The sequence below is a fragment of the Capra hircus genome, chromosome 8, assembly GCF_001704415.2.
Source record: "Capra hircus breed San Clemente chromosome 8, ASM170441v1, whole genome shotgun sequence".
Lineage (NCBI taxonomy): Eukaryota > Metazoa > Chordata > Mammalia > Artiodactyla > Bovidae > Capra > Capra hircus.
In genome coordinates, this window is record NC_030815.1 from 3389527 (window position 1) to 3414764 (window position 25238).

Here is a 25238-nt window from a genome sequence, read left to right on the forward strand (position 1 = left end):
AGCCATGTGACATGAGTTTGTAATTCTAATCACTGTGCTCTGTTATTTCAAAGTAGGAAATAAACATGTTCTGATTCTACATTGTGAACACCAAAAAGTTTTCAGTAGTTGAAGTTAAGAAGGAACATCACATCATTTTATGTAGTCTTGTTTTCCTTTTCCTTTTGATATATATTTTAAAGTGGAGCTTTATGAAAAGCGAAATGCTCAAGTTACTTGAATTTTATCTAGTTTGTAATGAAATAGTCATTGAATTTAACACTATCGCTGCACTAATTAAAGATTTTGTTTCTGTGAGAAGATTAGGTAATGGAAAATATAGGTTTTTCCGGGTTGGTCTTGTTCTAATAAGTGAGAAAAAGCACTTACGCTGACAAGTTATTTCACCTCAGTGCTCTCAGCAACATTTAAAATACAGTGTAAGCGCTATGATTTCAACTCCTCAAATAAGCTCTCTTACCTAATGGTTAATGACTGATCTAAATGAAATCTCAGCTCTGGGTTTTAAAGTGCATTTTGCGTTTTCTCACACGTATAATTTGATACTGTATTTTGTTTTGCAAGTTTGGTAAAAAAAGAAAAAAAAAACGTTGCTTGTTATATAGTATAAAGTGATAGATAACTTGAAACCAAAGTTCAGTGTTAAAAGCTAACATTTAATTTGCTGAAAATAGGGTTTTTAACTAGAACAAACAAAAAACTAAAGAGACAGTTGAAATAATTTAATTGCTTTTATACCTTAAAAGGATTGTATTTGGGATTAAAGATACCTTAGCGTAAAACATTCAAAGCATGGCTTTCCATTAAGAAACTATCTCTGGATACATTTAAAATAATTTCAATCTACAGGAAAACATCACTTACTGAATTCCATGGTTTTATTCAATAGTGATTCAGTTTTCGTAACTATATTGGCTCTCTATTGCTGCTTTAACAAATTATCACAAATGTATCATTTAAATAAAACAAATGTATCATTTTATAGTTTTATGGGCTGGAAGTCTTAGCTAAATCAAGGATTGTTGTTGTTTAATTCTAAGTCATGTCCAACCCTTTGCAACCCCATGGACTGCAGCACATAGGACCCTCTTTCCTTCACTGTCTCCCAGATTCTGCTCAAATCCATGTCCACTGAGTCAGTGATGCCATCCAACCATCTTGTCTCATCTCATCTAATCTCTGTCTTTTAAGACCACCTGATTAGAAAGTTTAATTCCATTTTCTATCTTAATGCTCCTTTGCCAATAACATAAGATATTACAGATTCCAAAGATTAGGACTTGGGCAACTTTTGGAACCACAAGTGTGCTTACCATCAAAACTCATCCTTCATTTTGATGTAAAGATTGCTGATTCTACATTTTCTTATTCAAGCGTCATGACAATTATCACTATTTGGTCCTGGTGTCTTTATTTTTCTCTCTATTTTATTTGGATTGGGTTGGCCAAGAGGTTCATTCCAGTGTTTCATAATATGTTATGGAAACACCCAAACGAACCTTTTAGCCAATCCAACATATAGTGCTGATATGTGGATATTCAAGTAGTGACATACTTCGCAATGGAAAAAAGAAGACTAAGTGTACAGTTAGTGAATGCCACTTAGATAATTGCTCTGTCTCCTCCCTTTTGACCAACATAACAATTAATTTGGCAAATATTTAACAGTGGTCAATACACATACATAAGGAGTATTTCACAGGAGATGTACCTTGCTGGAGAAGGACTGAAGATGAACTACAGACCAAGGGGGCTAAGATGGCTCTACTGGAAACATGTAGATATGGACTACTTTCTAAAAGCACAAAAAATGCATTTTAGAAAACTAAAACCTTATAATTACATGATAATTTTTTCTTTAAATGTTGTTTAAATTTAACTTATTAGCTCAATACTTTTATAATCAAAAGAGAGAAGTTATAGCCATATTTACTATCATATGAAGCCCCTGGTGGCTCAGATTTTAATGAATCCACCAGCAATAGAGAAGACCTGAGTTTAATCCTTGGGTCAGGAAGATCCTCTGAAGAATGGAATGGCAACCCACTTGAGTATTTTTGTCTGGGTAATCCTATGGACAGAGGAGCCCGGCGGGCTAAGTCCATGCAGTAACAAGGAGTTGGACATGACTAAAATGACTAAGCATACAGCACTCACTGTCATATAAGTAGCCAATATATGGCCTTAACCACCTCCAAATATTTGGAAAAACTCAGAAATGCCCCCACTGCCCACTATTGGAGAACTTGTGTGAACTGGCAAGCACACAAGCAAATGTACCTTATAAAACATGGAATATGATCCATTTGTTAAGAGTGTATCTTATGTGGCTCATCCATCCTCCAATAGATCTATCGTCCCTTTATTGTAGATTATCTTGTCACCACACAGTTTTCCATTGCCCTCTCCATGAGGAGGGACATATTGGCTGCCTATGAAGCCATAACAAATCAGAATTTGTCTACAAGTCTAAGCCACAGTGGATGCCAGTCTATCAGGTAACGTGTGGATAAAAGCTTTTCCTTAGAATTCCAGATGCTGTGTATCCTTAAACTAGTCCTGTTTTGGATGCATGCTCTCAGGTGTGCCTCATGTCAGGGTCCCATCACAGAGCCTGCTCTGATGGGACTGCTGCTTTCTGCAGTTGACACCTTCCTCTGACCTGATTAGGTCTGGTGTGCCCTGGAACACTGAACATTAGACATCCCTGAAGTCCACTTACATATGCAGGTCAAGTAGACATCCGAGCAGCACATTCCACTGATACCTGGCTTGCTGAATATGCAGGCCTTCTAATAAGAAATCTGTTCAGAGCATAAAGCCAGGTAATAGTAGCCCTCAGAGTGCAAAACCCTCCTGAAATTAAGGAGATCCTTTAGGAATACCATCTTTGATGGAGACATTTGCCCACAAGTCTCAGTTGCCAAGCAAATATGCCCTGGGAAAATGATGCCACTTTAACAGCATGAAGACAATTTTGAAAACTTTTCTGGGCTGCCAGGCAAACAAACGGGGAAAAAAAAATCAAACTTTTAAGAAAGCACTACAAAGGCAAAATCACACTGATACCACGCTTTTCAGCAAGGTTCACTAAAATGAAACAGGGAATCATTATCTCAGGAATTCTTGAGGAGAGAAAGTGTGCAGCAGCCTTCTGTTTATCAAGACTTCTAAATAAGTTAACTAGGTTAGAACTCAGTAATATTCTACCACTGAGTTCTTCCATAAAAGGCATAAAGTTGTCAAAAGTCTCCTCAAAATAGGATCAGTCATACACAGTTTAAAGGAGAGCTCAGTAAAACATTAAAGTTCTGATCATCTCAGTCTATTTAAATAAATATATAAATGCATTACAAATTTGTTGTACTGATACATTAAAGACATTTGTTCACCTCCATAAACACTAAAATGTCATCTTGAAAATTCATTTTGTATTAAAACTAAAAACACTCCATAAGATTGAATAGACGCTTTCTTAATCTGATGTATATGATGTGAGAGTGTTTGTGTTATTCCATATGTTAGCTCTAAACAGTAGCATCTTTCTTAATGGGCAAAATGGGTCATTCTCCCTAAATAGGAAATAGCAAGAATGTCAAGTATCACCGTTAATATTTTAATGTTATTTTGAGAAAATTTCCCAAGATAGTTATAGAAGAGAACAAAATTAAAGATAACTTCCTGGTAAAATAATATTTAAAACTATTTTTATCAAAGAGGATAAGAGAGTATACCTTAAGAATCCAGGAAAAACAGTTAAAAATACCATAAACAATTAGAAAATCTAGTAAGTTAGCTTTATATTTAAAATCCTATAATCAGTAGTATTCATATATATGTCATATCCAGTAAGATATTTAGCAGAAGATGAGCCTTGTATAAAATACAAATTAAAATATAAAATAATAGAAAAATACCTTAACAAGGAATGGGCAAATCTGTATAAGAAAGTTCTTAAACTGTGATGTGAGTTGTATCTGTATACTGGGGTGGGGGGGGGGGGAAGGAAATTATAGCATGTTCTTGGTTAGAAGAGCTCAACATCATAAGATGTTTATTCCAAGTAATTAAAGCTTCATTGTCTTATTCAAGAATCCAGTAAAAATACCAACAAATATTTTCCCTCTCCCCAACTAGATAAGTTGCTTTTTAAAATATGAGAAAGCAAATACAGAGTAATAAGGAAATCCTAAAAAGGGTGCATAAAAGGTTATAGTCCTACCAGATATTGAAACATAGTCTATAAAAATATCTCTTAAATTCAAGCAGTGTGGTATTGGTCCATTTACATAAAACTAGTAAAAATAGTTCAAGTTTACAATTATGTCTGAGATTTTTAATTATTTTCACAGAATTAAACGTGGATTCCTGCTACATTTTCAAATATGCTGATAGAAGATTCATCAGAGATCAGTATCATTACCTGTGTCTGTTACCCAAGTCCAGGTAATCACAGGGGTATGTAAAATAGATGTGCTGCCCTAGGAGAGAGGGACCCTGAGTTAGAACCCAAATCTTTCATTATAAGCAGTGAGAGTGCCAAATCATTGCTCCAGAGGAGGTGACATTTCTGTCATCCAAAGCTGTTTGCTGTGCAAAAGTTCAGAAGACAATCCAGAACAAAAGGCTGTTAGCATCTCACTCCTAAGACATGCAGACATTCATAGGGCTGCATCTAAACAAATACATGTGAGAATTTAGTTGATCATAAATACCATGTCTCAAGTCACTGGGAAAAAAATGGTTTTTAAACTGACTGATGTTGGAGCAAATATGTAACTGACGCTTAATAATGCAACTGGTTCTTTACCTTACACAAGATCAATCCCCAGTGAACTAGAAATCTGAATGTAGCATTGAAACCATTTATGTATCTGAAGGGGGGGAAAAAAGAGCCACAAAATTCCTTTGGGATAAAGAATGAAGAAAGTCTTTCTCTGTTCAAAATCTGGAATAAAGGGAAAAAATGTAGATAAAGTTGCATGAGTCTAAAGCTTTTTATGACAGAACATGACAACAGTGGTCATAATTGCCACAACATAGAGCAGGGGTTTTGCTCAAGCACCTGGCAGAAGCAGAGTAGCTGTTAACTACAGTTACTAGTATTAGTGTGATTTACTTTGACTATTTATTTTTAACATTTTAAGAAACAATTTCAGTGTTTGAATTTGAAACTTATATTTTAAGTGATTTATAGAATTTTTTCCATTAGACTCTGTATGTAATTTTCAAAAAAGTTTTAAAAGATTTTTTTTTCACTTTTGATGGGACAATTTATAAAGACTTTGTCAAATTTCTTACAATATTTTTCTGTTTTCTGTTTTGATTTTTTGGTCACAAAACCTGTAGGATCTTAGCTCCTGGATCAGGGACTGAACCCACACCTCTGACATTCAAAGATGAAGTCTTAATCCCTGGATTAACAGGGTAGTCCTGCACACTATGCAATTTAAAACCATTAAATCTTAAGCTAAATTGAAAATATCAATAAACATATGTTATTTTCAAAATTCTAACTTTACCTACTGAGGGAACATAGCAATGATTATATTCTAGCTCCAATATCATTTTAGGGCCACAGTTTTTATCTCTAAGTAACATATTCCACCATAAGTGACAAAGGTTCCTTGGAGAAGTGACTGGTTCTGATCTGTATCAGGGAATGTTCATAGTGACTCTGGGAAATAACTGGTGTAACAGAAAACAAAGGGAGGTAAATATTTAATAGGGCCCCACAAAAAGGGCTTGAGAGTGGCTTGTATCAGCAAGGGACAAAGGTGGAAATATAATTTGCTAAAATATTTTTGTTTCAGAAAAAAATATTTGATGAAATTTATCATTAACAGTCTTTGAAACAAACATGCATAAATGTTCAAACTTATCTCTTATAAATTAACTGTAGCTCACATTTATTGATAATATTGTGTTATTTCATCATTGCATTTTAGCCCAGAGAAAGAAAGAAGGAAGGAAAGGAGGCGGGGAGGAAGGATGAAGGGGAAGACTGATTGGAAGAAAGTTCACAAGAAGTTCTGTGAACTATTCAATGCTTTGTAGAGAGAAAGAGCTGTCATTTAAAGACTGCCAAAAAGAATTAAACTCTTAGGTCTAGATAGAATAAAATTGATTTTCATAGACTCTAACAGACATGCCTCTCTATCCAAAAAGTCATAAAGTGTAAAGACATATTTCATCTGTATTTGTTCACCAAATCTAGAGTACTAATAAACTCGAGAGAGGTAATTTAGAATCTTTCAAAGGAACATGTCTTATTAAGTACACTTTGAGCAAAGATGGTTGAGATTAAGGCTGTAAATAGCATAAGAATTGAAACTGGGCTTGAGAATGCAGTCAGTGTATCAGGCAAATAAAAAAGTATTGCGTTGAGATAAACCAAATTCTGCAATAAAACCAAAAAAAGTAATTTCTTTCTCTTTGACTCAAAGAATATTGGTTATTTAGTTTATAATCTTGGAGAAGGCAATGGCACCTCACTGCAATACTCTTGCCTGGAATATCCCATGGATGGAGGAGCCTGGTAGGCTGCAGTAGGAGGGGTTGCTACGAGTTAGACACTACTGAGAGACTTCACTTTCACTCTTCACTTTGGAGAAGGAAATGGCAACTCACTCCAGTATTCTTGGCTGGAGAATACCAGGGACAGGAAAACCTGGTGGGCTGCCACCTATGGGGTCGCACAGAGTTGGACACGACTGAAGTGAATTAGCAGCAGTAGCAGTTTATAATCTGCATCAGACAAAAGAGAAGAGAAGTGAAAATAGCATACAGGATGTTTCATAAAATCTAAATGGAGATAATGGTTGAAAACTTGCCTAAAATGGGTGAGGAAATAGCCACCCAAGGCCAAAAAACACAGAGAGTCCCAAACAGGACAAACCCAAGAAAAAATACCCCAAGACACATATTAATCAAATTAATGAAGATAAAACACAGACAGCAAATATTAAAAGCAGCAAGGGAAAAGCAACAAATAACTCACAAGGGGATTCCCACAAAGATAACAGATGATCTTTCAATAGCAACTCTTCAGGCCAGAAGGGAATAGCAGGACATACTTAAAGTGATGAAAGATAGAGAGAGAGAGAAAAAAAAAAAAAAAAAAAAACAGATTACTAGGCCCAGAAAGGATATCATTCAAATATGAAGGATAAATCAAAAGATTTACAGACAAGCAAAAGCTCAGAGAATTCAGTACCACCAAAGCAGCTCTCCAACAAATGCTAAAGGATCTTCTGTAGCGAGGACACACAAAAAAGATTTATAAACATGAACCCCCAAAAACAAAGTAAAAGGCAAGAGGATCATAATTATCAATAATTACCTTAAACACAACTAGTTTGAATGCCTCAACCAAAAGACAAAGACTGGCTGAATAAATACAAAAGTATGCTGTTTACAAGAGACCCACCTCAAAACAAGGGACACATACAGACTGAAAGTGAAGGGCTGGAAAAAGATATTTCACGGAAATGGAGACCAAAAGAAAGCAGGCATAGCAATACTCATATCAGATAAAATAGACTTTGAAATAAAGGCTGTAAAGAGACAAAGAAGGACACTACGTAATGATCAAGGGATCAACCCAAGAAGAAGATATAGCAATTATGAATATATATGCACCCAACATAGGAGCACCACAATATGTAAGGCAAATGCTAACAAATATGAAAGGGGAAAGTAACAGTAACACAATAATAGTGGGAGACTTAACACCCCACTCAGACCTATGGATAGATCAACTAAACAGAATATTAGCATGGAAAAACAAACTTTAAATGATACAATAGACCAGTTAGACCTAATTGATATCTATAGGACATTTCACCCCAAAACAATGAATTTCACCTTTTTCTCAAGTGCACATGGAACATTCTCCAGGATAGATCACATCCTAGGCCATAAATCTAGCCTTAGTAAATTTAAAAAAAACTGAAATCATCTCAAACTTCTTTTCTGATCATGATGCAACAAGATTAGATATCAACTACAGGGAATAAAAGAAAAAAAAACATTAAAAATGCAAACATATGGAGGCTAAACAACACACTTCTGAATAACCAACAAATCACAGAAGAAATAAAAAGAAGAAATCAAAATATGCATAGAAACAAATAAAAATGAAAACACAGCAATCCAAAACATATGGGATTCAGCAAAAGCAGTGCTAACGGGAAGGTTCATAGCAATACAACTTACCAGAAGAAACAAGAGAAAAATCAAATAAATAACCTAAGTTTACACCTAAAGCAACTAGAAAAAGAAGAAATGAAGAACCCCAGGGTTAGTAGAAGGAAAGAAATCATAAAAATTATGACAGAAATAAATGAAAATGAAACCAAGGAGACTATAGCAAAAATCAACAAAACTAAAAGCTGGTTCTTTGAGAAGATAATTAAAATAGACAAACCATTAACCAGACTCATCAAGAAAAAAAGGAAGAAGAATCAAATCAACAAAATTATCAATAAAAATGAAGAAATCACAACAGGCAACACAGAAATACAAAGGATCATAAAGGACTACCATCAGCAACTATATGCCAATAAAATGGACAACTTGTAAGAAATAGATGAACTCTTAGAAAAGTACAACCTTCAAAAACTGATCCAGCAAGAAATAGAAAATCTTAGCAGACTCATCCCAAGCATGGAAATTGAAACTTTAATCAAAACACTTCCAACAAAAAAAAGCCAAGGACCAGATAGGTTCACAGGTGAGTTCTACCAAAAATTTAGACAAGAGCGAACAGCTTTCCTATTCAAACTCTTCCAGAAAATTGCAGAAGGTAAACTGCCAAACTCATTCTCTGAGGCCACCATCACCCTAATACCAAAACCAAACAAAGATGCCACAAAAAAAAAGAAAGAAAAGAAAAGAAAACTACAGGTTAATATCACTGATGAACATAAATGCAAAAATCCTCAACAAAATTATAGCAAATAGAATCCAAGTATATATTAAAAAGATCATACATATTAACCAAGTGGGTTTTATTCCAGGGATGCAACCTTTCTTCAATATTCACAGATCAATCAATGTGATACATCTCATTAACAAATTGAAAGATAAAACCATACGATTATCTCAATAGATGCAGAGAAGGCCTTTGACAAAATTCAACATCCATTTATGATAAAAACCCTGCCCTCCAGAAAGCAGGCACAGAAGATCTCAACATAATAAAAGCCACATATAATAAACCCATAGCAAACCTTATCCTCAATGGTGAAAAATTGAAAGCATTTCTCCTAAAGTCAGGAATAAGACAAGGGTGCCCACTCTCACCACTACTATTCACCATAGTTTTGAAAGTTTTAGCCACAGCAATCAGAAAAATAAAAAGAAATAAAAGGAATCCAAAATGGAGAAACGAAGTAAAACTCTCACTGTTTGCAGATGACATGATCCTCTACATAGAAAACCCTAAATACACCACCAGAAAATTACTAGGGGTAAATAATGAATATAGTGAAGTTGCAGGATATAAAAACAACACGCAGAAATCCCTTGCATTCTTATACACTAACAATGAGAAAACAGAAAGAGAAATTAAGGGAACAATTCCATTCACCATTGCAATGAAAAGAATAAAAACTTAGGAATAAATCTACCTAAAGAAACAAAAACTTATATATAGAAAACGATAAAACACTGAAGAAAGAAATCAAAGATGACACAAATAGATGGAGAAATATACCATGTTCTTGGATTGGAAGAATCAATATAGTGAAAATGAGTATATTACCCAAAGCAATCTATAGATTCAATGCAACCCCTATCAAGCTACCAGTGGCATTTTTCAGAGAACTAGAACAAATAATTTCACAATTTGTATGGAAATACAAAAAAAAAAAAAAAAAACTTGAATAGCTAAAGCACTCTTGAGAAAGAAGAATGGAACTGGAGGAATCAACCTGCCTGACTTCAGAATATACTACAAAGCCATAGTCATCATGACAGTACGGTTCTGGCACAAAGACAGAAATATAGATCAATGGAACAAAATAGAAATCCCAGAGATAAATCCACACACCTATAGACAACTTCCCTTTGGCAGAGGCAGCAAGAATATACAATGGAGAAAAGACAATCTGTTTAACAAGTGGTGCTGGAAAAACTGTTCACCCACTTGTAAAAGAATGAAATTTTAACACTTTCTAACACCATACACAAAAATAAACTCAAAATGGATTAAAGATCTAAGTGTAAGACCAGAAACTATAAAACTCTTAGAGGAAAACAGAGTCAAAACACCCTCTGATGTAAATCATAGCAGGATCCTCTATCACCTACCTCCCAGAGTGATGGAAAAAAAAGCAAAAATAAGCAAATGGAACCTAATTAAACTTAAAAGCTTTTGCACAACCATGAAACTATAAGCAAGGTGAGAAGACAGCCTTCAGGACAGGAGAAAATAATAGCAAATGAAGCAACTGACAAAGAATTAATCTCAAAAATATACAAGTAGCTCATGCTGCTCAATACCAGAATAACAGACAACCCAATTAAAAAAAAATGAGGGGGGGAGGCAAAGAACTAAACAGACATTTCTCCAAAGAAGACATATAGATGGCTAACAAACTCATGAAAAGATGCTCAACATCACTCATTATCAGAGGAATGCAAATCAAAACCACAATGAGGTATCATCTCATGCAGGTCAGAATGGCTGTTATCCAAAAGCCTACATACAATAAATGCTGGAGAGGGTGCAGAGAAAAGCGAACCCTCTTACACTGTTGGTGGGAATGCAAACTAGTACAGCCACTATGGAGAACAGTGTGGAGATTCCTTAAAAAGCTGGGAATAGAACTGCCATATGACCCAGCAATCCCACTGTTGGGCATAAACACTGAGGAAACCAGAACTGAAAGAGACATGAGTACCCCAATGTTCATCGCAGCACAGTTTACAATAGCCAGGACATGGAAGCAACCTAGATATCCATCACCAGATGAATGGATAAGAAAACCACAGTACGTATACACAATGGAGTATTACTCAGCCATTAAAAAACAGACTTGAATCAGTTCTAATGAGGTGGATGAAACTGGAGCTGAGTGAAGTAAGTCAGAAAGAAAAACACCAATACAGTATATTAACACATATATATGGAATTTAGAAAGATGGTAATGATGACACTATATGCGAAACAGAAAAAGAGATGCAGATGTATAGAACAGTCTTTTGGACTCTGTGGGAGAAGGTGAGGGTGGGATGATCTGAGAGAACAGCACTTAAACATGTATATTATCATATGTGAAACATATCTGCAGTCCAGGTTTGATGCATGAGACAGGGTGCTCAGGGCTGATGCACTGGGATGACCCTGAGGGATGGGATGGGGAGGGAGGTGGGAGGAGGGTTCAGGATGGGGGACACATGTATACCCATGGCTGATTCATGTCAATGTATGGCAACAACCACTATAATATTGTAAAGTAATTAGCCTCCAATTAAAATAAATTAACTAATTAAAAAAAAACTAAATGGTCTCACAAAGATATGATAAGGCACAGTAGTTACATAAAAGAGAGTTCCAATTTCAGATTTTTAACTTGTCAACTTTCAGCAATTTTCTTAACCTCACTGAGTTTCAGGTTTTTCATGTGAAAAATGAAAGTGAAACCAATGCATGCATGGATAGAATGAAGACAAAAAGATGCCTAGATGAAGCATATAACACACAGTGACTTGTTAACCAAGTGGAGCATCACAACATGGCAGTGGACCATTTTCTACTGAAAGGAGTATCACAGGCAAAATCATCTTGAACCCTATAGAGAATAGAAATTCCTAGAATACATGCTAATTGCTAATGCTTTTTGTATCAAGCTCTAATACTCTGTTTCTCATTCGTTTTTCAGTACTATCTTAGGAGGTAGGCCAGATCTGCAATTGCTATCCTTGTTTTTACAAATGATTAAAACTTAGACAATTATGCCCAAAGTTGCAGAGTGGCTAAGTGGAGCTCAGATGTGGTCTTTAGACTTATGGTTCTTCCTATTTAAATGTCCAATGACTGCATAGTGGATTGGTTTTCATTTTCTTTTTTCCCATAATGTGTAATACATAGTAATAATTTAAAGCTAGAATAAACATGAGAATTAGAAAAAGACAACTATGAAGAGGGACAAAATATTTTCATTGAGTGAAACTTCTCTCCTTAATAACATGTAAGGCAAAATGTTATTTCTAAAAGCAATACTTGTTCTTTTATTGAATAGCTATCGGTGGGTTCAAAACAAGAGTTTAGGATTGATTCAATAAAGAATTAACTTCTTCCTGTGATTCCTGAGTCTTTCTAGCTCAGAAAAAATTTTGAAAAAAAAAAGCTATAGACTTGACAAATAAATAAACAACTACGCAATCAGTCAAATAAAACAGAATTCTTAAGCCCTTTCATCTTTTCAAGGAGAGAGAAAAAAGATAATACCTAATAATTGGTGCTCATTCTCCTGTTCAGCTATATGTAACTCATCAATTTTTCTAAATTTCTCTCAGTATTACTAGACTTACTGTCTTTTTCTCATGTAAAGAAAATCAGTTACAGTATATGAGATTTAATTTGCATAAAATATAAAGCTTCATACAAAATAATAAAACCTATGTTAAAACACTTGGAAAAATATTGAGGAAGTACTTGTTGTTAGGATTTTATGTACATCATCATATTTTAATAATATATTTATGTTACTAAAATATAACTCTATATAATCTAAATATTATATAAATAGTTACAGTAAATAAATTGTAAATGTCTCTGAAAAACCTCAGAATTTTATAGGCACAAAAGTTTACAAGGATAGTTGGGAAATAAATATCAATTAAATTTAATTATTAAATATGATATATTGGCTCCTTAAGTGGAACATACAGGAGAAGAATGAACACTAAAATAGAAGAGCAACTCATGCATTTAAAGTAGGATCTGAAATATTTTCATATATACAAATTTAATTAAATATTCATTTATTGGTATGTATACTCTAGAAATACAGATAGTCCCAAACACAGATATGTGTGTGTATATTTGATCATAGCTTTTTCCCCAGTAACCAGTGTTCCCTTACCACTTGTTAAGAGAGTCACAGAATCATAGAAACATCAGTGTTTATACCTGTCAGGTGTTACTGCATGTTCCCCATATGTGTAAGAACCATGATGAAATCATGTGTTCAACTTTATGTGAATAATTAGGACACAGGATTGTGAGTTTCCAAGCCTATATTTTTTATTAAGAAACTTATTCAATATAAAAATGTGAAATAGAATTTAAGAAGTTATTTTCATCAATGCTACTACAATTAGAAAGCTTAAAGTGTTAACATTCTTATTAGAGTGACATGCATTTAAGAGTCAAATTAAACTAACATCTGGAAAGAAAACTCATAATGACAAGTCAATTTAAAGTATCTTGCCTATATGGGAAAAGAATCTAAAAAGAGAGTGCCTATAAGTATACGTGTAACTGATTCATTTTTCTGTACAACGGAAACTAACACAGCATTGTGGATTAACTAATCCCAATAAAAATTTAAAAAAAATTAAGAACGTTGCCAAAAAAAAAAAAAAAAAGAATGTTGCAACCTCAGGAGTGTTCAATTTTGTCAGATGATAAATGCTGTGTTAAGTTGTGAATATTAATAAAAAGAATTTTGGTCACAATAGTCACCTGGATATCTTAAGTCTTATCTTTGCTTAGATTAAGTTGAGAAATGTATATTATTAAACATGAGATATATTGTATTTCAGACTTATTTCTGAAAGTCTTGTGTGTGTTTGCCTTTTAAGTAGAAGCCTTCTGAAAGGTGGCATTTTCTGATGTTCTGGACAAAGCTAAATGTAGATGTTAGGGAAACCTTATATCTTAAAGTTGCATGAAGCCAGTTGCATGAAGATTATTATTAACCTAGATGTTTGGACATGTAAACTACTTAGGCATTTATGTATAAATTTTTGCATAGAAATCTGCTGTTACACCTCTTATGTAGATAGCTAGAAGTGAAATGGCTTAGTTTTACCTGATTTGGTTACATTTTAAAAGAACTGACAGGTAGTTTTGAAAATGGTTGTTAGTGAGTAGGAATGCAGTGTAATTTTCCATGTTGATGTTATGTTCTGCAGCCTTCTTAAATTCATCTATTAGTTCCACTAGCTTTTCTGTAGATTCAAGAGGATTTTCTATGTTGATAATCATGTTATATGCAAGTAAAGACAGTTTTATTTCTTCTTGTCCAGTCTGGTGACTTCGTTTCTTCCAGGGCCTTATTGCAGCAACTAGAACCTAGTGTAGAATGTCAGATATAAGTGGTTAGAGTAGACGTCCTTGTCTCATTTCTGATTGTAAGGCAAAAGTGTCTATTATTTCAATACTCTGCTCTTAACTGTGGGGCTTCATATTTTTTCTTTATCACTTTATCAGATTCAGAAATGTCTCACTATCCAATATTACAGAATATATTTAGTCAAGAATGGATTTAGGATTTTCTCAAGTTCATTTACTGGATTATTGACTTGATCATATGACTTCACTCTTTTTTGGTATTGTATCCTGAATTATACTGATTTTCAAGTAATCATTCCTTGTATTTCTGGGATAAACCCAACTTGAGCATGATGCATTATCCTTTTTGTGCATTACTTGTTACTACAGAATGTTTACATCAGTGTTCATAAGAATGTAACACTGCAGTTAACTTTTCTTGTAAATACCTTAGTTTTATTATCAGAAAAGCTGACATCATCAAATGACTTGGGAAGTATTCCCTCTTCTTTAATTTTCTGGGGAAAAAAATATGTATAGAGTTACTGTGTGTGTGTGCATGCACTCAGTCATGTTTAACTCTTTGTGGCCCCATAGGTTGTAACCCACCAGACTCCCCTATCCCTGGCATCTCCCAGGCAAGAATCTGGAGTGGGTTGCCATTTCCTTCACCAAGGGATCTTTCTGACCATATTATCAAACCTGTGTCTCCTGCATTGGAAGGTGGATTCTTACTACTGAGGCACTGGGGAAACTCTGCTGCTTTATTAATTCTATCTAATTATTCTGAGCTAAATATTAGTCAGATTTAACTGACATACCTAGAGCCAGACATCCTGGAGTGTGAAGCCAAGGGGTCCTTATGAAGCATCACTACAAAGCTAGTAGAGGTGACGGAATTCCAGCTGAGTTATTTCAAATCCTAAAAGATTTGCTGTGAAAGTGCTGAACTCTATATGCTGGAAAACTTGGAAAAGTCAGCAGTGGCCATAGGATTGGAAAAGTCAATATTCACTCCAATCCCAAAAAAGGGCCATGCCAAAGAATGTTCAAACTACCACACAATGTAATGTTCAAAATCCTTCAAGGTAGGCTTCAACAGTATGTGAACTGAGAACTTCCAGATATACAGGCTGTATTTAGAAAAGACAGAGGAACCAGAAATCAAATTGCCACACCCACTGGATTATAGAAAAAGCAAGAGAATTTCAGAGAACCGTCTACTTCTGCTTCATTGACTACACTAAAGCCTTTGACCATGCAAATCACAATAAACTACAGGCAACTCTTAAAGAGATGGGAGTATCAGACCACCTTGCCTGCCTCCTGTGAAACTTATATGCAGGTCAGGAAGCAATAGTTAGAACTGGACTTGGAAAAACAGACTGGTTCAAAACTGGGAAAGGAATATATCAAGGCTGTAATTGTCACCATACTTATGTAACTTATATCCAGTGTGCATCATGGGAAATGCCAGGCTGGATGAAGAACATGTTGGAATTAAGGTTGTGGGGAGAAATATCAATAACCACAGATATGCAGATGACACTACCTTTATAGCAGAAAGTTAAGAGGAACTAAAGAGCCTCTTCTGCTTTATTGATTATGCCAAAGCCTTTGACTGTGTGTCTTACAATAAACTGTGGAAAATTCTGAAAGAGATGGGAATACCAGACCACCTGACCTGCCTCTTGAGAAATCTGTATGCAGGTCAGGACGCAACAGTTAGAACTGGACATGGAACAACAGACTGGTTCCAAATAGGAAAAGGAGTGGGTCAAGGCTGTATATTGTCATCCTGCTTATTTAACTTCTATGCAGAGTACATCATGAGAAACTCTGGACTGGAAGAAACACAAGCTGGAATCAAGATTGCTGGGAGAAATATCAATAACCTCAGATATGCAGATGACACCACCCTTATGGCAGAAAGTGAAGAGGAGCTAAAAAGCCTCTTGATGAAAGTGAAAGAGGAGAGTGAAAAAGTTGGCTTAAAGCTCAACATTCAGAAAACGAAGATCATGGCCTCTGGTCCCATCATTTCATGGGAAATAGATGGGGAAATAGTGGAAACAGTGTCAGACTTTATTTTTTGGGCTCCAAAATCACTGCAGATGGTGACTGCAGCCATGAAATTAAAAGATGCTTACTCCTTGGAAGAAAAGTTATGACCAACCTAGATAGCATATTCAAAAGCAGGGACATTACTTTGCCGACTAAGGTCTGTCTAGTCAAGGCTATGGTTTTTCCAGTGGTCATGTATGGATGTGAGAGTTGGACTGTGAAGAAGGCTGAGTGGCGAAGAATTGATGCTTTTGAACTGTGGTGTTGGAGAAGACTCTTGAGAGTCCCTTGGACTGCAAGGAGATCCAACCAGTCCATTCTGAAGGAGATCAGCCCTGGGATTTCTTTGGAAGGAATGATGCTAAAGCTGAAACTCCAAGTCTTTGGACACCTCATGTAAAGAGTTGACTCATTGGAAAAGACTCTGATGCTGGGAGAGATTGGAGGCAGGAGGAGAAGGGGACGACAGAGGATGAGATGGCTGGATGGAATCACCGACTTGATGAACACGAGCTTTGATGAACTCCGGGAGTTGGTGATGGACAGGGAGGCCTGGCGTGCTGCAGTTCATGGGGTCGCAAAGAGCCGGACACGACTGAGAGACTGAACTGAACTGAAAGAGCCTCTTGATGAAGCTGAAAGTGGAGAGTGAAAAATCTGGCTTAAAACTCAACAATCAATAAATGAAAGGTCATGGCGTCAGATCCCTTCACTTCATGGCAAATGGATGGGGGAAACAATGGCAGCAGTCACATACTTTATCTTGGGCTCCAGAATCACTGTGGATGGTGAAATTAAAGCTCCTTGGAAGAAAAACAATGACAAACCAAGACAGTGTATCAAAAAGCAGAGACATTACTTTGCCTACAAAGGTTCATATATTGAAAGCTATGATTTTTCCAGTAGTCATGTATGGATGTGAGAGTTGGACCATAAAGATAGCTGAGCACTGAATAACTGATGCTTTGGAACTGTGGTGGTGGAAAAGACTCTTGGAGTCCCTTAAACAGTAAGGAGTTCAAACCAGTCAATCCTAAATGAAATGAGTCCTAATTAGTCATTGGAAAGACTGATGCTGAAGTTGAAGCTCCAATACTTTGGCCACCTGATGTGAATAGTAGACTCATTGGAAAAGATGCTGATGCTGGGAAATATTGAAGGCAGGAGGAGAAGGGGATGACATAGGATGAGATGGTTGGATGGTATCACTGACTCAATGGACATGAGTTTGAGCAAACTCTAGGAGATAGTGAAGGAAAGGGAAGCCTGGTGTGCTGCAGTCCTTGGGGTCATAGAGTCGGACACGAACAAACGAGAGAACAACAATGACTGACTTACATTTACTTGAATTTCGCTTGGTTAACTGGCATTTCACATTTTAGAGTCCCATGTTGCTCTATTTCTGTTTCTAATTCTTTATGTTTTGTTCCTTTTCCATCATAGAAGCATTTCCTCATACATTTATGTCAAGTGCTTGACATATATGTGACCATAAAGAATCTGAACATAATTGTAGTTTCTCTGTGCAGTTCTCCTCTCTGCTATTCTTCCCAGAAATTTCCAACCATCTAGGCTCCCCCAGAATCCCAACCAATATATCCTACCAGTTTCGGGATTCTCTCCTTATATTTTACCCTGAAAACTTTTCTAAGCAAAAGATTACAGTCCTTTGTTTCCTCATGTCAAATGTCTTGAGTCATTTTTTTTCTTTTTTGTTTTTTAATGATTTCTTTGTTATTTTAGGTAGGATGGTAAATTCAGTTCTCTTTATTCTATCTTGGCTATAAATATACATTCCTTTAACATATTTTATGTATCTCTAGATAGACACAGAAATATATATATAAATATTTACTGTATTATTTCAGCTAAAATATTTAATATACATTGATTTAATAGTCATAATCATATGTCTATTTAAATTACTGTTAAAATAAATGAATTTATAAGATGTTAGACTATAATATATAAAAATATATGAAATATGTATATACATAGTACAACCTGCTTGTAATTTATCATGTTATCAATCTCTTTCTTTTCTTGTTATTGCATTGAGTGATGTCTTATTTATACAGAAGTTTGGTTTGAGGGGCAAAATAGTTAATCTGAAGAAATGCTTCTCAATTTTGCTTCTGCCACATCTCTGTTCTTGTACTCCTTGTTTATAGTAACCATAATTGCTCATTTAATGAGCCCTTACAATATACTATTAATAGGAACTAAATTTTTTAAAGGTCTGACAATTTTATTTTTTAAAGCCCCTATGTATTATAATACATATCTGTCATGGAAAGTCACTGTTCTACATAATGGATGATGATTTATAAAATAGACTTAGAAAATATATAGGTGATTGTCTGGAGATTCAAACTGTCACTCACTCCATTCTTTGAAGTTCTCCTGCACGAAGACATGTTAATCAAGTTATAATTAATTTAATTAGCACCTCTACAAGTTTTCAAAATCTTTAATGCTAACTCCTTTGGAGTTTAAACAGGCCAAACTCATGTTTTACCTAAGAACATAAAAGAAATCACTGGCTGTAAACTTTCTAGTGATTAGCAAGATCATAGCCTTTCAATCCTTAGAAGTAATTTCTTTTTAGACATGCATTCACTTTGTCTTTTTGAATAAAATAACAACAAAAGTCTGATTATATGGAGACAGATATGGAAGTAAAATTAAAAATAAAATATAAGTAAAAATAAGGTCAATCTTTCAGAGAGGTTAAATATAGTAAGATGACGTGATGAGCCTAAAACCTCAATTCTTCTTAGATTGTCTCTATCACTCAACTGAGACTTTATTTGTATACATCATTTAGCCGTGTTTATCCTTATAAATATTCCCTGGTGGTTCAGTGGTAAAGTATCATGCAGGAGACACAGGTTTGATCCCTGAATCAGAAAGATCCCCTGGAAAAGGGAATGACAACCCACTCCAGTATTCTTACCTGGAGAATTACATGGACAGAGGAGCCTGGAGAGTTATAGTCCATGGGGTCACAAAGAGGCAGACATGACTGAGCAACTAACACACACAAACACACACACGCCCCTACAAATAGGCTGTGTTCTTAAGTCTTTTCCTTGAACTATAACCTGCTAACAGAATTTCCTTTATTCTTCCATTGTTGCTGGTAAGCACACGGTACATTGTCTCCTCTCTTACTCCCACTAACAATCTGTGCACTTAGTCTATCAGACTCATTACCCTTCACACCTGATGAGAAGAACTGACTCTTTGGAAAAGATCTTGATTTTGGGAAAGATTGAAGGCAGGAGAAGGAGATGACAGAGGATGAGATGGTTGAAGGGCATCATGGATTTGATGGACATGAGTTTGAGCAAGCTCCTGGAGTCGGTGATGGACAGGGAAGCCTGGCGTGTGGCAGTCCATGGGGTCGCAAAGAGTCAGACACAACCGAGAGACTGAATTGAACTGATGCTGCCTCAGCCTTTTTGTAGACTTAGTAGCGTAAGTGATTCGGAGAAGGCAATGGTAACCACTCCAGTATTCTTGCCTGGAGTATTCCATGGACGGAGGAGCCTGGTAGGCTGCGATCCATGGGGTCGTGAAGAGTCAGACAGGACTGAGCAACTTCACTTTCACTTTTCACTTTCATGCATTGGAGAAGGAAATGGCAACCCACTCCAGTGTTCTTGCCTGGAGAATCCCAGGGACAGCAGAGCCTAGTGGGCTGCCGTCTATGGGGTCGCACAGAGTCAGACAGGACTGAAGTGACTAGGGAGCAGCAGCAGCAGAAGTGATTATTTGCCCTTATGCTTGATTTTCATGCCTCTCTGCCATTGGCTTACTGAAACAAAAATATCTATTATTTTCTTAAACTGTTATGTACGTTCTATCTAAGGAGGTAAACAATTATTCTACATGACTGCCATGTACAACCTCTACCTCGAAAAAGTACTTATATCAAAATCATCTCTTAAACTGTTATTTATTCATTAATTTTGGCCTGTGCCGGCTCTTCCTAGCTATGAGGGTTTTCTCTAATTGTGGTGACCAGGGGCTACTCTCTAGTTGCAGTGTGCAGATCCCATTGCAATGGCTTCTCTTGCTGCAGAGCACAGGCTCTAGCTCTCGGGTTTTGGTATGTAGGGCTGGCTGGAGCTAGAGCACAGGCTCAGTCGTTGTGGTGCATAGGCTTAGCTGCCCTGTAACATGCAGAATCTTCCAGGATAAGGGATTAGACCTATGTCTCCCGCATTGGCAGATGGATTCTTCCCACTGGACTACAAGAAAAGTCCCCAAATCATCTTTAAGACAGTTACAATAATGCCCTTCACTTGTTCAAAAATAAAAGGGGGAGGGAGAGACAACTATTAATAGATGCATGTTGGAAATATTTGTGTATTTCCACCCATATTTAATGCCAATTTTCTCCTTTGCATCCATGTGTTCCCCAATTAGCTGAACACAAGAATATTGAATATTCTTTCAGTAATATCACCTTGTCTGCTAACTCATGACTTAAAATACTCTCCCTCTTTTGTCTTGCCTATCCATTAGTTCAGATGTTGTCTTAGTCAAAAACCTCATGATCAGAAAAAGGAATTTATCTCTTTTTAATGTCACCCCAAAGACTTTGCTTATGTGTTCATCAGTGTGCACACATGTTACTGATTCCTTCACTAAATATTAAGCCCTTTTGAATTTAAGCCCAGAATCTTTCACTACTCATCTTTCAGTTTTAACATAATTTATTATAAGAAGAATTCAAGTTACAAATAAATCAGAAGTTAATCTTTAGGCTGTATTGCTTAAGTATATATCAAATATATGTCCGATGGTTGGTAGATATAAAATATGCTGAGCTATGCTCAGTCATATCCGAATCTTTTGTGATTCCATGTGCTAAGCCCACCAAGCTTCTTTGTCCATGGGATTTTCCAGATAAGAATACTGAAATGAATTGCCATTTGCTTCTCCAGGGGATCTTCTTGGCCCAGGGATTGAACCCAAGTCTATTGTCTCTCCCACATTGGCAGACAAATTCTTTATTGTTGAGCCATGTGGGAAAATATTAGTGTAATTAAAATTGTATTCAGTTGCCTCAATTCATGTCCAACTCTTTTGTGACCCCGTGGTCTGTAGTCCACAAGGCTCCCCTGTCCATGGGATTTCCCAGGCAAGAATATTGGAGTGGGCTGCTCTTTCCTTCTCCATGGGATCTTCCTGGCCCGAGGACTGACCCAGTGCCTCAGTGTCTTCTGCACTGCAGGCAGATTCTTTATGACTGAGATACTTTGGAAGCCAGTATCCTCTATGATATAGTGGTATCTTGATATTAAAATCTTTTCATGCAGAAATTAATAGTGGGCCTCTATAAAACAAAATGCTTATTTTTGTGTGGTATATAAATGCCTGTCTATTTTAGTTTTGATTCATTTGTTAATTATACATTGACTTTTAACATAAAATCATATAGCGAGTATAGAAAACTCAGCAGTGGCCACAGAACTGGAAAAAATAGTTTTAATTCCAATTCCAAAGAAAGGCAATGCCAAAGAATGTTGAAACTAGTGCACAATTGCACTCATCTCACACACTAGCAAAGTGATGCTCACAATTCTCCAAGCCAGGCTTCAACATTACATGAATTGAGAAATTCCAGATGTACAAGCTGGATTTAGAAAAGGCAGAGGAACCAGAGATTAAATTGCTAACATCCATTGAATCAAAGAAAAAGCAAGAGAGTTGTAGAAAAATCTCTACTTTTGCTTTATCAACTATGTCAAAGCCTTTGAGTGTGTGGATCACAACAAACTGTGAAAAATTCTTCAAGAGACGGGAAACCAGATCACCTTACCTGATTCCTGAGAAATCTGTACATGGGTCAAGAAGCAACAGTTAGAATCAGACATGGAACAAGGGACTGGTTCCAAATTGGGAAAGGAGTAAATCAAGGTTGTATATTGTCACCCTGCTTATTTAACATATATTTCATGAGAAATGCTGGGCTAGATGAAGCACAATCTGGAATCAAGATCATTGGGAAAAATATCCATAAACTCAGTTTCACAGATGACACCACCCTTATGGCAGAAAGTGAAGAAGAAAAGAACCTCCTGATGAAAGTGAAGGAGGAGGGGCCCACGTGTCGGTCCGGGGGAGCGGTAGGTGGTCAGCGGTTCCGCGGCACGTGGGTCGGCACGTGCCCGAGCGCTTGGCCCGGGGCAACCTGGAGCCGCCGGCCTCGGTGGCCGAGGCGGTGTCGTCCTTGACTATCGCCGATGCATTCGTTGCAGCAGGCGAGGGCGCCGCCCCGCCGCCCCAGGCGCTCCCTCGGAGGTTCATCTGCTCCTTCCCCAGCTGCAGCGCCGCTTACAACAAGGCCTGGAAGCTGGACGCGCACCTGTGCCGGCACACGGGGGAGAGACCATTTGTTTGTGACCATGAAGGGTGTGGCAAGGCCTTTGTCAGGGACTACCATCTCAGCCGCCACGCGGTGATTCACACCGGAGAAAAGCCCTTTGTTTGTACAGCTAGCGGCTGTGAACAGAAATTCAACACAAAATCAAACTTGAAGAAACATTTTGAACGCAAACATGAAAACCAGCAGAAACAATATGCATGCAGTTTTGAAGGTTGTAAGAAGACCTTTAAGAAACATCAGCAGCTGAAAACCCACCAGTGCCAGCACACCAACGAGCCACTGTTCAAGTGTGCCCAAGAGGGATGTGGAAAACACTTCGCCTCCCCCAGCAGTCTGAAGCGGCATGGGAAGGTCCATGAGGGCTATATATGTCAAAAAGAATGTTCTTTTGTGGCAAAAACATGGACAGAGCTTCTAAAACACATGAGAGAAACCCATAAAGAGGACATAAGGTGTGGCGTGTGCCAGAAAACGTTTAAGCGCAAGGACTTCCTGCGGCAGCACATGAGGATGCACACCCCCGAGCGGGACGTGTGCCGGTGTCCACGGGCAGGCTGCGGCCGCACCTACACCACCTCCTTCAACCTCCAGAGCCACATCCTCTCCTTCCACGAGCAGCAGCGCCCCTTCGTGTGCGAGCATGCTGGCTGCGGCAAGACCTTTGCCATGAAGCAGAGCCTCAGCAGGCATGCCATTGTGCATGACCCCAACATGAAGAAAATCAAAGTGAGGCAGTCTCGTGGGAAGCGGAGCCTGGCCTCCCGGCTCAGTGGGTACCTTCCTCCTAAGAGGACACAGGGCCAGGCTGTGCCTTTGCCCAGGAATGGGGAGCCGCTGAGCTGCATGGAAGGCCACGCGCTCTCCACGTCGCCATGCTGACTGCAGCTGCACATCCGCCTGCGCTGTATGGAGGACCACAGACCAGCCAATGCAGTTTCTCTCCCCTGGAAGCATGTGTTTATTAAAGTCACTGGGGCAGGACACCAGATGCTCCGTCCTTCCCGTCTCCCCTGTTCAGAGCGTCTCCTCTTGGGGTGCCCGGAGCTGCTCTCCATGCAGCCTCCTCCTTTTTGCTCAAGGGACGAAGAACACACATCACAGCCTTGCCTCCTCTGATGGGCTGCGGCCGGGATGAGAAGGTTGCAATTCCAGACACGGCCTGGACTATTCGATTACACATCTCCTCCTAGAAGAGGAAACAAAAGGCTAGTATAAAACCAGCACCTCTGATTGTTTCCAGTGTTCATGCTTATCTGATACCCATAAAAGCCTACATTCTTGAATTACTATATAAGGGATTTGCTAAGTCAAATTGTATAGACCTGGTTAAGCTGATCGAAAACTGTACAATAACCAGGTGGTTATACAAACTCCATGGAACTAGTCCAACACGCTAAAGGCTTGATAGTTTTGAATCCCCCGTCATGACACCGAGAGGCTGTTTGGCCCAAACCACCCACACACAAAAAGTGCCAAGTGGTGGGTTTGGGCACTGGCAGGGCCCCCTTATCCCCCTAGGTTGTCAGCTCAGTGCTGTTCCCAACCGTCCTTCACAGTCACTGAGGTGGTTAGAAAAAGACACATGGTTCTAGAGATTCGGGGTGGGCTGGACTGGGCCCAGAGCCTGGGTCATTCTAGTCTGGAGCTAGGGCTGAAAACCACTGGAGTAAACGCTGCCTTTATCTACTGCTGTGTAACTCCAAAAGCGAAATCCACAGATCCTCCACAGACTTATCCTGGGACTGTAAACTAACACTTCCTAGAAGAGTTTGACTTGACTGCTTCTCAGAGGCATTTATAAAGGGGAATTGGACTTAAAAAGATGAACCCATACAGTCTCTAGTTTTCCTATTTAAATGTGAGGCCCTCTACAGTCTGTGAAGTAGAATAGTACATAGCCCTTAAGTGAGGAAGTAGTGTTCTCACATGGCGAAGTGCTTAACGCTGCGGTCGAAAGAGCGTGTACATTTTGCATTTTGAAAGCCCAATTAGCTGCCACTAAGACTGGGCAGAATTATTACTTTTCTCTGCCTTTACGTTTTCCAGGTTTTCCACAGCTGTATTTATAAGTTCAGAAAACAAGCAGCTGCTCAGGCCTGTTTTCACTTACCATTTTGTCCTCGGGCTCATCTGCACTCTTCCCTTTCTTTACTGTAATCTGGACTTTGTACTTTTTTTCGATCCACTGCTGAATCTGTTTACTCTTTGTGTTCAGATCATGTTGTCCAATATTTGAAGAAAAAGTCAGTTCCTTGGTCAGGGTGGGTCCTAGGTTGAAAGAGTGAGATCTGGGGCTAGTCTGTGAGGCCTGGGTTTTATCACACACACGTCCTCAGGTCTACGCTGCTATAGGCCCTCCTGTCTGCCTGGTATTAATGGTTTCACCCTCCAGTTAAATAGAGGAGACAGACACAAGGTGAAATACCACTTTTGTAATTGCCAAGTAACAGTACCTGAACAGGGAATGCTTCCGTCTATCACTACCAT

The 25238-nt window shown here is 37.7% G+C and overlaps 1 protein-coding gene and 1 pseudogene across 2 annotated transcripts; one reads left to right on the forward strand and one right to left on the reverse strand.

Annotated features, from left to right (window-relative positions):
• Positions 204 to 23739, forward strand: LOC108636587 (annotated as a pseudogene). Its single transcript, XR_001918489.1, has 3 exons — positions 204 to 306; positions 4353 to 4446; positions 22454 to 23739. The product of XR_001918489.1 is annotated as a transcription factor IIIA pseudogene (transcript).
• LOC108636588 (translation initiation factor IF-3, mitochondrial-like) lies at positions 23681 to 25238 on the reverse strand. The gene is made up of 3 exons (XM_018052753.1): positions 25205 to 25238; positions 24862 to 25082; positions 23681 to 23937 (listed from the first exon to the last, which is right to left on the reverse strand). Exons 1-3 carry the CDS (start codon positions 25236 to 25238, stop codon positions 23719 to 23721), a joined length of 474 nt encoding a protein of 157 aa, XP_017908242.1. The 3' UTR covers positions 23681 to 23718.

What these genes read in the sequence shown, in the direction of transcription:
- LOC108636588 (XM_018052753.1), bottom strand. Translation starts at nt 25,238, where the DNA reads ATGGTAGTGATAGACGGAAGCATTCCCTGTTCAG. An exon ending in CGGAAGCATTCCCTGTTCAG is followed by an intron (nt 25,083 to 25,204) that starts GTACTGTTACTT and finishes CGTAGACCTGAG; the next exon opens with GACGTGTGTGTGATAAAACC. An exon ending in ATGAGCCCGAGGACAAAATG is followed by an intron (nt 23,938 to 24,861) that starts GTAAGTGAAAAC and finishes TTCCTCTTCTAG; the next exon opens with GAGGAGATGTGTAATCGAAT.